This window comes from Bidens hawaiensis, unplaced genomic scaffold (genome assembly GCF_021521415.1).
Source record: "Bidens hawaiensis isolate Kalapana, Puna unplaced genomic scaffold, B.hawaiensis_p1.1 tig00012136_1, whole genome shotgun sequence".
NCBI classification, from domain to species: domain Eukaryota; kingdom Viridiplantae; phylum Streptophyta; class Magnoliopsida; order Asterales; family Asteraceae; genus Bidens; species Bidens hawaiensis.
This window is the reverse complement of record NW_027491976.1, coordinates 822515-839593: the sequence shown is the minus strand read 5'-3', so window position 1 is coordinate 839593 and position 17079 is coordinate 822515. Positions and strand designations below refer to the sequence as shown.

General features: G+C 33.2%; 2 protein-coding genes and 1 pseudogene across 3 annotated transcripts; all 3 read left to right on the top strand.

Moving 5' to 3' along the window:
* The first annotated feature begins 1260 nt into the window (after nt 1-1260).
* On the top strand, nt 1261-2583 carry LOC143540069 (mannose/glucose-specific lectin-like; annotated as a pseudogene). Its single transcript, XR_013136539.1, has 3 exons — nt 1261-1505; nt 1609-2064; nt 2160-2583. The product of XR_013136539.1 is annotated as a mannose/glucose-specific lectin-like (transcript).
* Nucleotides 2584-6775: 4192 nt separating this feature from the next.
* LOC143540067 (mannose/glucose-specific lectin-like) lies at nt 6776-8139 on the top strand. The gene is made up of 4 exons (XM_077033225.1): nt 6776-6874; nt 6954-7200; nt 7304-7759; nt 7855-8139. The coding sequence occupies exons 2-4, from the start codon at nt 6955-6957 to the stop codon at nt 8122-8124; spliced, it is 972 nt and encodes a 323-aa protein (XP_076889340.1). The 5' UTR covers nt 6776-6874; nt 6954; the 3' UTR covers nt 8125-8139.
* Nucleotides 8140-12492: 4353 nt separating this feature from the next.
* On the top strand, nt 12493-13975 carry LOC143540066 (mannose/glucose-specific lectin-like). The gene is made up of 4 exons (XM_077033224.1): nt 12493-12573; nt 12653-12899; nt 13003-13458; nt 13552-13975. The coding sequence occupies exons 2-4, from the start codon at nt 12654-12656 to the stop codon at nt 13819-13821; spliced, it is 972 nt and encodes a 323-aa protein (XP_076889339.1). The 5' UTR covers nt 12493-12573; nt 12653; the 3' UTR covers nt 13822-13975.
* Nucleotides 13976-17079: the final 3104 nt, after the last annotated feature.

Genomic DNA, 17079 nt, shown 5'->3' with positions numbered 1-17079 from the left:
CTTGACATTGGACTATTGGAGAGCCTAAATGTTCGCATGACAATGACTCAATGAGAAGTAAAATAAACGGTGTCCTGAACTCAATCGTCTTAAATAATTAGATTATCGTGACATGAACCACATATATCAATCGTGTTTTTTCGACCCTAAATTGGTAAAACACTAAAAGTGAAATCCCAAACAAATCGATGAGTCTATGTCAATTGAAACACTCAAGACTGATATAACCGAACCCTGATTTATCGTACCTTCGACTTGCATTTGGGCCCACTATTGCAAGTATGAGGCGTGGGATTGAGTATTCCCAAGTAGCATGTTGCCGAATGAAGGACGGCTATCATTTGAGCCCGAAAATAGTGTGATCAGAAATTATGGGAAAGAGTGGCCATAGATGGGGTTAAACGTACCAATTCTTAGACAATACTCGTCTATACGACCCCATATATATTCAATCATGCAAACGTCGTTATAAATTTCTCGAATGATGATGAAGATGAATACATTAATTAATGAAACATTTTGTTTTTAAGAAATACGGATTGTATGGCATTAATAGGTGAGTTTATAAATAAACTTAATTCTTTTAAACTTTAGTTGTTTTCTAACGGTCCAAAAGCCACCTCACTGTCCTCACACTAGCGGTCTCCCTCACGAACCACTAAAGCATGGGCAGCGGGGTGTTCTTATGAGCGTGAGTCTACATGTCTAATGTCTTGTTCCACTTCACACAAGTTTTTTTAACACATAACCTTGTACAAGAACGTTATAAATGAAATCTTTAGGCAATTGAACATGTGACCTAAATAAAGTTACACGATATATATTTGATAATAAGAAAAAAAAGGACCACATGATACATATGAGTATTTTCACATAAATGTAAGATCGGTATTGAAGACATTATCCCTTCATCCACATTCAAGAGTTCCTACATGTGGGACTGAATAAAGTTGAATATAAAATCTTACTAAACGCGACAAATGCAAAATTGAAGGCATTAAAATGTGACTTATAAGAGCTCAATTATTGATTAAAAGAAGACAAATAAGATATCTTGTGAATTATTGTTAAAAAAGAAGGAAAAAAAACATATGCACAAGTTTTTGCTTATAAATATTTGGAACTTCAGGCTTTCTGCCACATTCAACCCAACTAGTTTTGATTAAAAGAAGCTAGGGAGGTATGAACCATTTAAAATATTAGCTTGTTAGAAACATTTGATAACTAATTTTTTAGTTATCTATCTTTGTATGATACAGTATGGAAGGAGTACTACAAAACGTGTCAATTCCAAGTAGGAAAAGAGCGGGATTTATTCGGGTAGGAACCTGGGGAAGACAAAGCTACTGGTCTTTTGAACTTCTGCAGGGTCAAAAGCTTAAAAGATAACCATTGATCATGGTGATGATGTCATATACTCTCTCATGTTCACTACTGAAACCGAAGGTGTGTTGAACACTTCTAACAAATTTGGTGGTTGGAATGGTGGACAAACAGTTTCCGAGGTACGTAAACACACACACACACATAATATCTATATTCTTGACAATGCGTGTATACAGCACTTTAACAAACATTTCTTGTTGGCATACATATATATAAAATCAGGTCACATTTGACTCGGACGAGGAACTAGTTGGAATAAAGGGAAGCACGGGTACTAAAGATGGTAATACGATAATTTCATCACTATCTTTTGAAACGAACAAGTCCACCCACGGACCTTTTGGTGGAGCAACTGATTTTCTGTTCACCTTACCTTGGGACAATGGCTCATTGGTTGGATTTTACGGCCTTGCTGGCTACTATATCGATAGCATTGGCGTCTATGTTAAAGCCCATGAGGAACTCATGAGGATCGGAACATGGGGAAAAAGTCCTCGGCTTGGAGGTCCACAAAATAGATGGTCTTTCCAAGTTGAGACAAATCATCGTTTGAAGAATATAACCATTGATCATGGTGATCTCATATACTCTCTAGTATTCACCACACAATACGGAGACTTAACATACACTTCTGATAAATTTGGTGGTTGGGGTCAAGATGGAGATAAAGTTTCTGAGGTGAATCTACGTACTCTCTATTATTCACCACACAATATATCGTAAAGTTTTTGTGTTCGGGTTATTTAATTAAATGTAATGTTCTAAACGCTCAGGTAACGTTGGACTCAGACGAAGAAATTAATGCCATTAGCGGAACAGTTGCATTGTCAAGGGGAGATGATATCGGCTACATAATAATATCATCCATATCATTCGGGACTAACAAAAAAACCCATGGGCCATTTGGTACTGTAAGAGGTGACCCTTTTACGGTAGCATGGGAGGATGGTTCATTTGCTGGATTTTTTGGCCTTAGTGGGGGGTATCTTGATAGCATTGGTGTCTATTTGAAGGCTGCAACCGTATTTTCATATGGAATCTAAGATATATAATTTCTTTGGTGTATCTTACACCGTGGTTCTCCTTCGTTATTATATTATAAACTAGTAAATTACCAGCGCGTTGCCCGAGGAAATCTGTTGGTAAAACCCGAGGGTGGTAGCGGAGAGTCAACGCGAATTCAGTGGATATTTGCTATTTTTTTTACGGTATTGTAACTAGACTTAAAAAAAGTTCATTAAATTAGAATGTTTAAAATTAAAAAAAAAGTAGCGGCAAAACCTGCTGTTGATGCGTGGATGTTGGTAAACTCGAGTGTTACGAAGGTGAGTTGACGTGATTTCAGTCAGTGTCGGTTACGATTGTTACGGAATGAGCAACATGGTAAACCCAGGCGTTTTCGGTCTTGGGCGTTGAGCCCGTGAGTCTACGCGAATTCGGTCAGTCTACCAAACTTAAAACAAAAAATAAAATAAACATTGAAGTGGACCAATGGGGTAGCATCTGTTGTTAAAATCGGGGGTCAGTAAAACCCGAGCGTTTTCGGTTGCGGTCATTGAGGCAATGAGTCTATAGGAATTTGGTCGTTTATGTCATATTTGTTATGGTACCGGAACTAAAACAAAAAAAAATCTCGTTCGGTTACATTCGTCACGATACCGTAACTAAAACGAAAAATGTATAAAACTTGAGGTGGACCATTGAGATGGCGCAGTCACTAAACCCGAACGTTGTTCAAATCCGAGCATTATCGATCCCAGGAAGTGAAAATACGTAAATTCTATCGGTTAAAACAAAAATAAAATTACAAAAAATAAAATAAAGTTCTCAGTCAATTACTGTTAAATTTTTATGATACTAAAACTTAAAACCAAAAAACAAATGGTTATATGAATGTGTTGTCACTTGGCCCAATCATGGCCTTACGACACCGGCATTCATCTTTATATTATATAGATAATATCGGCTGCGTTAATGCTGAACACTCTCTCATGTTGTATAACTCTAATTATGCACTCAATATTTCTCATTGAGGAAGCACTAGACGATAAAGGATTTGTATATTTTCTTAACAGCATGTTTGGGATTGAGTTTAAAAAATATTTTTAAGATATAGTACATGATAATAAATTTTATAAAATATGACATAAAAATAAGGAATAACATAAAATAAAGCATGACATAATAATTATTTTTAAAAATGACATAAAAATAAGGGATTAAATAATATTTATATACATATATATATCTATAATATATATAAACGAAAACATTAAAATCTTACGTGTCGCGATGTGGTCGCTCCCCCTTTTTTTGGAGTCACCAGATTTGCTTGATTTCTAAATGAAGGTTTCTCATGCATTTGACCCGAATTTATGGGTATGGGTCTTACGAAACCCAGCTATTCCTTAAACGAGTTATAACATCTCATTAAATTAAAAATTATTCTCACCAAATTATTGATGTGAAAATCTTATAAAATACGATATGCTAAACATAATTATATATTTTTTTTAAATATTATTTATAATTAAGAAACAATTTTATAGTAAAAAAATAAGCATGTCTTGGGTCTCACCAAACCCAGATAAATTTTAAGCCGGGTTATAACATCTTAGTTATTTGTGAAACCCTTTTATCATTAAACCTAAGTATATTATAAATTTTCTTACAATAAATAAAATTAAACTCCAAAAAAATGTATATATATTAAAATTGAATAATTTAAAACAGCCCCCGTAATACGGCGTATAAAAACTAGTATATATATATTTAAATATTTTTAAAATATATTGGATTATCGCTAAAATGAGAAGCCACGAGTAGATTGTAAGATTAAACTAGTCGCGACGAGTTAACTACTAATAAACTTCTCGTATAGGAAATGTAAACCGGAAAAACTACTCGTAACGATTAATTGAGCTTTCAAATGAACTGTTCTAGTTAGGCTTTTGTAAAACTAACAGGTTCGATGTATTTGGTAAACAAACAACTCGTCATGGTTAGTTTAGGCGTTGATTACGAGGCATGCAAATTGTTTATTCGTGGCGATAAAATGATTAGTGAACATGCTCGTTATGGTTAGTTTATGGCCACGTGGTATATTTTAATTGGTTTAAAAAATACTCGTGTTTTATTGTAATATACTCGTCACAATTAGTTTATAATACCTATTTTGGAGTTTATTGAAAATGGTACCTAAAACTTAAAATTTGCTTTTCATAAATGTTTATTTTGGGAATTTTTTTTTTCTTATTATCAAATATATATCGTGTAACTTTATATATAGGGGTGGGTTATAATAAAAAGAAACGGTTTCTAGGAAGAGTAAGAATAAATCTAAGCCCTTGGATCTATGATCTAGTGGTTGAGATTGATAGTTTTTAAACTACCAAATAGTTTCCTAAGATCTAGGATTTAGGCTAAATAGTTTCCTAATTTTAAATTTTATGTTATTCCTACTTTTTCTACAAAACTATGTCTTTTTATTTTAACCCTTATATATATATATATATATATATATATATATATATATATATATAGGGTTTGGATCAAATACAAATGTAATTAACGTGCTAAACTTGAGAATCAAGTAGAGTAATTATATATATAAGTAGAGTAATTATGTAATTACTCTATGATAATTACTCTATAATGTAATTACATAATTACTCTACTTATATATATAATTAATCTACTTGATTCTCACGTTTAGCACGCTAATTTCATTTGTACGTTAACCATCCCCTATATATATATATATATATATATATGGAATAGGGTTCAAATAAGAATAAGGAGTTTCCTAGGAATAATAAGAACCAACAAATTTTTGACATTTGGCACTACAAATGATGGTGAAAGAACAATTCTAGGAAAATATGTCGGTTATAATGATTAAAGAGTAATTCTAGGAAACTATGTCCGTTATTGGTAATTTTAAATCACAACCATTCATTAACATGATCGAATAGCTAGGATTTATTCCTAATCTTCCTACGAAACTATTTGTTTTTAGGATAACCCTCCTATATATATATATATATATATTGCCTATGAATAACAATTTACGTACTCTGATAACCAAAAAAAGAAAAGAAAAAAACACTGCAAATTGTATATGTATATAAGTGAGTTCATTTCTATGTTGTGTATCTTAGAAAAAAACTTTTAAAAAGTTTTCATTCAAATGATCTTATGAATGAGGAGTCACATAGATTATTAGTATTTATAAAATAGTCTACACAGTTTATAATTTATATTACCACATTTCTTGATTGGGATTTTGGTGGGCCTTGAGCCCAATACTTGACATTGGACTATTGGAGAGCCTAAATGTTCGCATGACAATGACTCAATGAGAAGTAAAATAAACGGTGTCCTGAACTCAATCGTCTTAAATAATTAGATTATCGTGACATGAACCACATATATCAATCGTGTTTTTTCGACCCTAAATTGGTAAAACACTAAAAGTGAAATCCCAAACAAATCGATGAGTCTATGTCAATTGAAACACTCAAGACTGATATAACCGAACCCTGATTTATCGTACCTTCGACTTGCATTTGGGCCCACTATTGCAAGTATGAGGCGTGGGATTGAGTATTCCCAAGTAGCATGTTGCCGAATGAAGGACGGCTATCATTTGAGCCCGAAAATAGTGTGATCAGAAATTATGGGAAAGAGTGGCCATAGATGGGGTTAAACGTACCAATTCTTAGACAATACTCGTCTATACGACCCCATATATATTCAATCATGCAAACGTCGTTATAAATTTCTCGAATGATGATGAAGATGAATACATTAATTAATGAAACATTTTGTTTTTAAGAAATACGGATTGTATGGCATTAATAGGTGAGTTTATAAATAAACTTAATTCTTTTAAACTTTAGTTGTTTTCTAACGGTCCAAAAGCCACCTCACTGTCCTCACACTAGCGGTCTCCCTCACGAACCACTAAAGCATGGGCAGCGGGGTGTTCTTATGAGCGTGAGTCTACATGTCTAATGTCTTGTTCCACTTCACACAAGTTTTTTTAACACATAACCTTGTACAAGAACGTTATAAATGAAATCTTTAGGCAATTGAACATGTGACCTAAATAAAGTTACACGATATATATTTGATAATAAGAAAAAAAAAGGACCACATGATACATATGAGTATTTTCACATAAATGTAAGATCGGTATTGAAGACATTATCCCTTCATCCACATTCAAGAGTTCCTACATGTGGGACTGAATAAAGTTGAATATAAAATCTTACTAAACGCGACAAATGCAAAATTGAAGGCATTAAAATGTGACTTATAAGAGCTCAATTATTGATTAAAAGAAGACAAATAAGATATCTTGTGAATTATTGTTAAAAAAGAAGGAAAAAAAACATATGCACAAGTTTTTGCTTATAAATATTTGGAACTTCAGGCTTTCTGCCACATTCAACCCAACTAGTTTTGATTAAAAGAAGCTAGGGAGGTATGAACCATTTAAAATATTAGCTTGTTAGAAACATTTGATAACTAATTTTTTAGTTATCTATCTTTGTATGATACAGTATGGAAGGAGTACTACAAAACGTGTCGATTCCAAGTAGGAAAAGAGCGGGATTTATTCGGGTAGGAACCTGGGGAAGACAAAGCTACTGGTCTTTTGAACTTCTGCAGGGTCAAAAGCTTAAAAAGATAACCATTGATCATGGTGATGATGTCATATACTCTCTCATGTTCACTACTGAAACCGAAGGTGTGTTGAACACTTCTAACAAATTTGGTGGTTGGAATGGTGGACAAACAGTTTCCGAGGTACGTAAACACACACACACACATAATATCTATATTCTTGACAATGCGTGTATACAGCACTTTAACAAACATTTCTTGTTGGCATACATATATATAAAATCAGGTCACATTTGACTCGGACGAGGAACTAGTTGGAATAAAGGGAAGCACGGGTACTAAAGATGGTAATACGATAATTTCATCACTATCTTTTGAAACGAACAAGTCCACCCACGGACCTTTTGGTGGAGCAACTGATTTTCTGTTCACCTTACCTTGGGACAATGGCTCATTGGTTGGATTTTACGGCCTTGCTGGCTACTATATCGATAGCATTGGCGTCTATGTTAAAGCCCATGAGGAACTCATGAGGATCGGAACATGGGGAAAAAGTCCTCGGCTTGGAGGTCCACAAAATAGATGGTCTTTCCAAGTTGAGACAAATCATCGTTTGAAGAATATAACCATTGATCATGGTGATCTCATATACTCTCTAGTATTCACCACACAATACGGAGACTTAACATACACTTCTGATAAATTTGGTGGTTGGGGTCAAGATGGAGATAAAGTTTCTGAGGTGAATCTACGTACTCTCTATTATTCACCACACAATATATCGTAAAGTTTTTGTGTTCTGGTTATTTAATTAAATGTAATGTTCTAAACGCTCAGGTAACGTTGGACTCAGACGAAGAAATTAATGCCATTAGCGGAACAGTTGCATTGTCAAGGGGAGATGATATCGGCTACATAATAATATCATCCATATCATTCGGGACTAACAAAAAAACCCATGGGCCATTTGGTACTGTAAGAGGTGACCCTTTTACGGTAGCATGGGAGGATGGTTCATTTGCTGGATTTTTTGGCCTTAGTGGGGGGTATCTTGATAGCATTGGTGTCTATTTGAAGGCTGCAACCGTATTTTCATATGGAATCTAAGATATATAATTTCTTTGGTGTATCTTACACCGTGGTTCTCCTTCGTTATTATATTATAAACTAGTAAATTACCAGCGCGTTGCCCGAGGAAATCTGTTGGTAAAACCCGAGGGTGGTAGCGGAGAGTCAACGCGAATTCGGTGGATATTTGCTATTTTTTTTACGGTATTGTAACTAGACTTAAAAAAAGTTCATTAAATTAGAATGTTTAAAATTAAAAAAAAAGTAGCGGCAAAACCTGCTGTTGATGCGTGGATGTTGGTAAACTCGAGTGTTACGAAGGTGAGTTGACGTGATTTCAGTCAGTGTCGGTTACGATTGTTACGGAATGAGCAACATGGTAAACCCAGGCGTTTTCGGTCTTGGGCGTTGAGCCCGTGAGTCTACGCGAATTCGGTCAGTCTACCAAACTTAAAACAAAAAATAAAATAAACATTGAAGTGGACCAATGGGGTAGCATCTGTTGTTAAAATCGGGGGTCAGTAAAACCCGAGCGTTTTCGGTTGCGGTCATTGAGGCAATGAGTCTATAGGAATTTGGTCGTTTATGTCATATTTGTTATGGTACCCGGAACTAAAACAAAAAAAAATCTCGTTCGGTTACATTCGTCACGATACCGTAACTAAAACGAAAAATGTATAAAACTTGAGGTGGACCATTGAGATGGCGCAGTCACTAAACCCGAACGTTGTTCAAATCCGAGCATTATCGATCCCAGGAAGTGAAAATACGTAAATTCTATCGGTTAAAACAAAAATAAAATTACAAAAAATAAAATAAAGTTCTCAGTCAATTACTGTTAAATTTTTATGATACTAAAACTTAAAACCAAAAAACAAATGGTTATATGAATGTGTTGTCACTTGGCCCAATCATGGCCTTACGACACCGGCATTCATCTTTACATTATATAGATAATATCGGCTGCGTTAATGCTGAACACTCTCTCATGTTGTATAACTCTAATTATGCACTCAATATTTCTCATTGAGGAAGCACTAGACGATAAAGGATTTGTATATTTTCTTAACAGCATGTTTGGGATTGAGTTTAAAAAATATTTTTAAGATATAGTACATGATAATAAATTTTATAAAATATGACATAAAAATAAGGAATAACATAAAATAAAGCATGACATAATAATTATTTTTAAAAATGACATAAAAATAAGGGATTAAATAATATTTATATACATATATATATCTATAATATATATAAACGAAAACATTAAAATCTTACGTGTCGCGATGTGGTCGCTCCCCCTTTTTTTGGAGTCACCAGATTTGCTTGATTTTTAAATGGAGGTTTCTCATGCATTTGACCCGAATTTATGGGTATGGGTCTTACGAAACCCAGCTATTCCTTAAACGAGTTATAACATCTCATTAAATTAAAAATTATTATCACCAAATTATTGATGTGAAAATCTTATAAAATACGATATGCTAAACATAATTATATATTTTTTTAAATATTATTTATAATTAAGAAACAATTTTATAGTAAAAAAATAAGCATGTCTTGGGTCTCACCAAACCCAGATAAATTTTAAGCCGGGTTATAACATCTTAGTTATTTGTGAAACCCTTTTATCATTAAACCTAAGTATATTATAAATTTTCTTACAATAAATAAAATTAAACTCCAAAAAAATGTATATATATTAAAATTGAATAATTTAAAACAGCCCCCCGGCGTATAAAAACTAGTATATATATATATTTAAATATTTTTAAAATATATTGGATTATCGCTAAAATGAGAAGCCACGAGTAGATTGTAAGATTAAACTAGTCGCGACGAGTTAACTACTAATAAACTTCTCGTATAGGAAATGTAAACCGGAAAAACTACTCGTAACGATTAATTGAGCTTTCAAATGAACTGTTCTAGTTAGGCTTTTGTAAAACTAACAGGTTCGATGTATTTGGTAAACAAACAACTCGTCATGGTTAGTTTAGGCGTTGATTACGAGGCATGCAAATTGTTTATTCGTGGCGATAAAATGATTAGTGAACATGCTCGTTATGGTTAGTTTATGGCCACGTGGTATATTTTAATTGGTTTAAAAAATACTCGTGTTTTATTGTAATATACTCGTCACAACTAGTTTATAATACCTATTTTTGGAGTTTATTGAAAATGGTACCTAAAACTTAAAATTTGCTTTTCATAAATGTTTATTTTGGGAATTTTTTTTTCTTATTATCAAATATATATCGTGTAACTTTATATATAGGGGTGGGTTATAATAAAAAGAAACGGTTTCTAGGAAGAGTAAGAATAAATCTAAGCCCTTGGATCTATGATCTAGTGGTTGAGATTGATAGTTTTTAAACTACCAAATAGTTTCCTAAGATCTAGGATTTAGGCTAAATAGTTTCCTAATTTTAAATTTTATGTTATTCCTACTCTTTCTACAAAACTATGTCTTTTTATTTTAACCCTTATATATATATATATATATATATATATATATATATAGGGTTTGGATCAAATACAAATGAAATTAACGTGCTAAACTTGAGAATCAAGTAGAGTAATTATATATATAAGTAGAGTAATTATGTAATTACTCTATGATAATTACTCTATAATGTAATTACATAATTACTCTACTTATATATATAATTAATCTACTTGATTCTCACGTTTAGCACGCTAATTTCATTTGTACGTTAACCATCCCCTATATATATATATATATATATATATATATATATATATATGGAATAGGGTTCAAATAAGAATAAGGAGTTTCCTATGAATAATAAGAACCAACAAATTTTTGACATTTGGCACTACAAATGATGGTGAAAGAACAATTCTAGGAAAATATGTCGGTTATAATGATTAAAGAGTAATTCTAAGAAACTATATCCGTTATTGGTAATTTTAAATCACAACCATTCATTAACATGATCGAATAGCTAGGATTTATTCCTAATCTTCCTACGAAACAATTTGTTTTTAGGATAATCCTCCAATATATATATATATATATATTGCCTATGAATAACAATTTACATACTCTGATAACCAAAAAAAGAAAAGAAAAAAACACTGCAAATTGTATATGTATATAAGTGAGTTCATTTCTTTGTTGTGTATCTTAGAAAAAAAACTTTTAAAAAGTTTTCATTCAAATGATCTTATGAATGAGAAGTCACATAGATTATTAGTATTTATAAAATAGTCTACACAGTTTATAATTTATATTACCACATTTCTTGATTGGGATTTTGGTGGGCCTTGAGCCCAATACTTGACATTGGACTATTGGAGAGCCTAAATGTTGGCATGACAATGACTCAATGAGAAGTAAAATAAACGGTGTCCTGAACTCAATCGTCTTAAATAATTAGATTATCGTGACATGAACCACATATATCAATCGTGTTTTTTCGACCCTAAATTGGTAAAACACTAAAAGTGAAATCCCAAACAAATCGATGAGTCTATGTCAATTGAAACACTCAAGACTGATATAACCGAACCCTGATTTATTGTACCTTCGACTTGCATTTGGGCCCACTATTGCAAGTATGAGGCGTGGGATTGAGTATTCCCAAGTAGCATGTTGCCGAATGAAGGACGGCTATCATTTGAGCCCGAAAATAGTGTGATCAGAAATTATGGGAAAGAGTGGCCATAGATGGGGTTAAACGTACCAATTCTTAGACAATACTCGTCTATACGACCCCATATATATTCAATCATGCAAACGTCGTTATAAATTTCTCTAATGATGATGAAGATGAATACATTAATTAATGAAACATTTTGTTTTTAAGAAATACGGATTGTATGGCATTAATAGGTGAGTTTATAAATAAACTTAATTCTTTTAAACTTTAGTTGTTTTCTAACGGTCCAAAAGCCACCTCACTGTCCTCACACTAGCGGTCTCCCTCACGAACCACTAAAGCATGGGCAGCGGGGTGTTCTTATGAGCGTGAGTCTACATGTCTAATGTCTTGTTCCACTTCACACAAGTTTTTTTAACACATAACCTTTGTACAAGAACGTTATAAATGAAATCTTTAGGCAATTGAACATGTGACCTAAATAAAGTTACACGATATATATTTGATAATAAGAAAAAAAAAGGACCACATGATACATATGAGTATTTTCACATAAATGTAAGATCGGTATTGAAGACATTATCCCTTCATCCACATTCAAGAGTTCCTACATGTGGTACTGAATAAAGTTGAATATAAAATCTTACTAAACGCGACAAATGCAAAATTGAAGGCATTAAAATGTGACTTATAAGAGCTCAATTATTGATTAAAAGAAGACAAATAAGATATCTTGTGAATTATTGTTAAAAAAGAAGGAAAAAAAACATATGCACAAGTTTTTGCTTATAAATATTTGGAACTTCAGGCTTTCTGCCACATTCAACCCAACTAGTTTTGATTAAAAGAAGCTAGGGAGGTATGAACCATTTAAAATATTAGCTTGTTAGAAACATTTGATAACTAATTTTTTAGTTATCTATCTTTGTATGATACAGTATGGAAGGAGTACTACAAAACGTGTCGATTCCAAGTAGGAAAAGAGCGGGATTTATTCGGGTAGGAACCTGGGGAAGACAAAGCTACTGGTCTTTTGAACTTCTGCAGGGTCAAAAGCTTAAAAAGATAACCATTGATCATGGTGATGATGTCATATACTCTCTCGTGTTTACTACTGAAACCGAAGGTGTGTTGAACACTTCTAACAAATTTGGTGGTTGGAATGGTGGACAAACAGTTTCCGAGGTACGTAAACACACACACACACATAATATCTATATTCTTGACAATGCGTGTATACAGCACTTTAACAAACATTTCTTGTTAGCATACATATATATAAAACCAGGTCACATTTGACTCGGACGAGGAACTAGTTGGAATAAAGGGAAGCACGGGTACTAAAGATGGTAATACGATAATTTCATCACTATCTTTTGAAACGAACAAGTCCACCCACGGACCTTTTGGTGGAGCAACTGATTTTCTGTTCACCTTACCTTGGGACAATGGCTCATTGGTTGGATTTTACGGCCTTGCTGGCTACTATATCGATAGCATTGGCGTCTATGTTAAAGCCCATGAGGAACTCATGAGGATCGGAACATGGGGAAAAAGTCCTCGGCTTGGAGGTCCACAAAATAGATGGTCTTTCCAAGTTGAGACAAATCATCGTTTGAAGAATATAACCATTGATCATGGTGATCTCATATACTCTCTAGTATTCACCACACAATACGGAGACTTAACATACACTTCTGATAAATTTGGTGGTTGGGGTCAAGATGGAGATAAAGTTTCTGAGGTGAATCTACGTACTCTCTATTATTCACCACACAATATATCGTAGTTTTTGTGTTCGGGTTATTTAATTAAATGTAATGTTCTAAACGCTCAGGTAACGTTGGACTCAGACGAAGAAATTAATGCCATTAGCGGAACAGTTGCATTGTCAAGGGGAGATGATATCGGCTACATAATAATATCATCCATATCATTCGGGACTAACAAAAAAACCCATGGGCCATTTGGTACTGTAAGAGGTGACCCTTTTACGGTAGCATGGGAGGATGGTTCATTTGCTGGATTTTTTGGCCTTAGTGGGGGGTATCTTGATAGCATTGGTGTCTATTTGAAGGCTGCAACCGTATTTTCATATGGAATTTAAGATATATAATTTCTTTGGTGTATCTTACACCGTGGTTCTCCTTCGTTATTATATTATAAACTAGTAAATTACCAGCGCGTTGCCCGAGGAAATCTGTTGGTAAAACCCGAGGGTGGTAGCGGAGTGTCAACGCGAATTCGGTGGATATTTGCTATTTTTTTTACGGTATTGTAACTAAACTTAAAAAGAGTTCATTAAATTAAAATGTTTAAAATTAAAAAAAAAAGTAGCGGCAAAACCAGCTGTTGATGCGTGGATGTTGATAAAACTCGAGTGTTACGAAGGTGAGTTGACGTGATTTCAGTCAGTGTCGGTTACGATTGTTACGGAATGAGCAACATGGTAAACCCAGGCGTTTTCGGTCTTGGGCGTTGAGCCCGTGAGTCTACGCGAATTCGGTCAGTCTACCAAACTTAAAACAAAAAATAAAATAAACATTGAAGTGGACCAATGGGGTAGCATCTGTTGTTAAAATCGGGGGGTCAGTAAAACCCGAGCGTTTTCGGTTGCGGTCATTGAGGCAATGAGTCTATAGGAATTTGGTCGTTTACGTCATATTTGTTATGGTACCGGAACTAAAACAAAAAAAAAAATCTCGTTCGGTTACATTCGTCACGATACCGTAACTAAAACGAAAAATATATAAAACTTGAGGTGGACCATTGAGATGGCGCAGTCACTAAACCCGAACGTTGTTCAAATCCGAGCATTATCGATCCCAGGAAGTGAAAATACGTAAATTCTATCGGTTAAAACAAAATTAAAATTACAAAAAATAAAATAAAGTTCTCAGTCAATTAGTGTTAAATTTTTGTGATAATAAAACTTAAAACCAAAAAACAAATGGTTATATGAATGTGTTGTCACTTGGCCCAATCATGGCCTTACGACACCGGCATTCATCTTTACATTATATAGATAATATCGGCTGCGTTAATGCTGAACACTCTCTCATGTTGTATAACTCTAATTATGCACTCAATATTTCTCATTGAGGAAGCACTAGACGATAAAGGATTTGTATATTTTCTTAACTGCATGTTTGGGATTGAGTTTAAAAAATATTTTTAAGATATAGTACATGATAATAAATTTTATAAAATATGACATAAAAATAAGTAATCACATAAAATAAAGCATGACATAATAATTATTTTTAAAAATGACATAAAAATAAGGGATTAAATAATAATTATATACATATATATATCTATAATATATATAAACGAAAACATTAAAATCTTACGTGTCGCGATGTGGTCGCTCCCCCTTTTTTTGGAGTCACCAGATTTGCTTGATTTTTAAATGGAGGTTTCTCATGCATTTGACCCGAATTTATAGGTATGGGTCTTACGAAACCCAGCTATTCCTTAAACGAGTTATAACATCTCATTAAATTAAAAATTATTCTCACCAAATTATTGATGTGAAAATCTTATAAAATACGATATGCTAAACATAATTATATATATTTTTTAAATATTATTTATAATTAAGAAACAATTTTATAGTAAAAAAATAAGCATGTCTTGGGTCTCACCAAACCCAGATAAATTTTAAGCCGGGTTATAGCATCTTAGTTATTTGTGAAACCCTTTTATCTTTAAACCTAAGTATATTATAAATTTTCTTACAATAAATAAAATTAAACTCCAAAAAAATGTATATATATTAAAATTGAATAATTTAAAACAGCCCCCGTAATACGGCGTATAAAAACTAGTATATATATATATATATATTTAAATATTTTTAAAATATATTGGATTATCGCTAAAATGAGAAGCCACGAGTAGATTGTAAGGTTAAACTAGTCGCGACGAGTTAACTACTAATAAACTTCTCGTATAGGAAATGTAAACCGGAAAAACTACTCGTAACGATTAATTGAGCTTTCAAACGAACTGTTCTAGTTAGGCTTTTGTAAAACTAACAGGTTCGATGTATTTGGTAAACAAACAACTCGTCATGGTTAGTTTAGGCGTTGATTACGAGGCATGCCAATTGTTTATTTGTGGCGATAAAATGATTAGTGAACATGCTCGTTATGGTTAGTTTATGGCCACGTGGTATATTTTAATTGGTTTAAAAAATACTCGTGTTTTATTATAATATACTCGTAACAACTAGTTTATAATACCTATTTTTGGAGTTTATTGAAAATGGTACATAAAACTTAAAATTTGCTTTTCATAAATGTTTATTTTGGGAATTTTTTTCTTTTTAAAATATCATAGCCATATATCTATCTATATAAATGCCTACCAAAAATATTTATGTTGTGACATCACACATCGGTTAGGGAGGATAACGAAGCCTTCTTTATAAGGAGGTGGATAGTGGATAAGAAAAGAATTACACAGTTAAGCGTGCTCTATGGGGTAGTAACTATTATCAAGATGGGTGACCTCTTGGGAAGTATCCACTTGGGCAACTAAAAACAAATCCGTGAGGCGATGGTGGTACGTCCCGACCAAACGAACAATATTATTATGTGGCAGTAGTTGTTATATATGTGTCATTCTTCGGTTGCTCCCCACCGCCTCTCAAGCTACCAGATTGATTTGAGAATTGAGGCTTCTCATGCATTTGACCCGAATTCGCGTGTATGAGCCTCACCAACCCCGGATAGTCCTTAAATGAGTTCTAAAATCTCATTTATTTGTAAAACCCTTTCATAATCGAACAATAATTTTCACGAGTTATGGGTCTCACCAAACACATATAACCCTTAAACGGGTTATAGCATTTCATTTATTTGTGACATGACCCCTTAATCATCAAACAATAATTTTCGCAGGTCATGGTCTCACCAAACACGAACTTAAACGGGTTATAACATATTATTTTTTTGTGAAATAACATTTAATCATCAAACAATAGTTTTCACGGGTCATGGGTTCACCAACCCGGATAGCCTTTTAACGGGTTATAATATCTCACTTATTTGTGAAACACTTACATCATCAAACCCCAATTTAATTTCTCTACTTTACATATTCTACGTTGCCAGTCTATCATCTCCATCACCGGTTAACTTCCAATTAACACCCGCTATCGACAACCTCTCATTTAATGCATCAACTACCATCATCACTTATATCACCCGCCCCTTTTTTCATAATACAAACTTTTTCGTTCATGTTTGTTTTTAAAATCAACATGTTCATTTGTTAAAAATAAAAAAAACCCTACATATCTCAATTTTAAAAACATAACAAACGTAACAAAGTTATATATACGTGTTAAATCAAAACA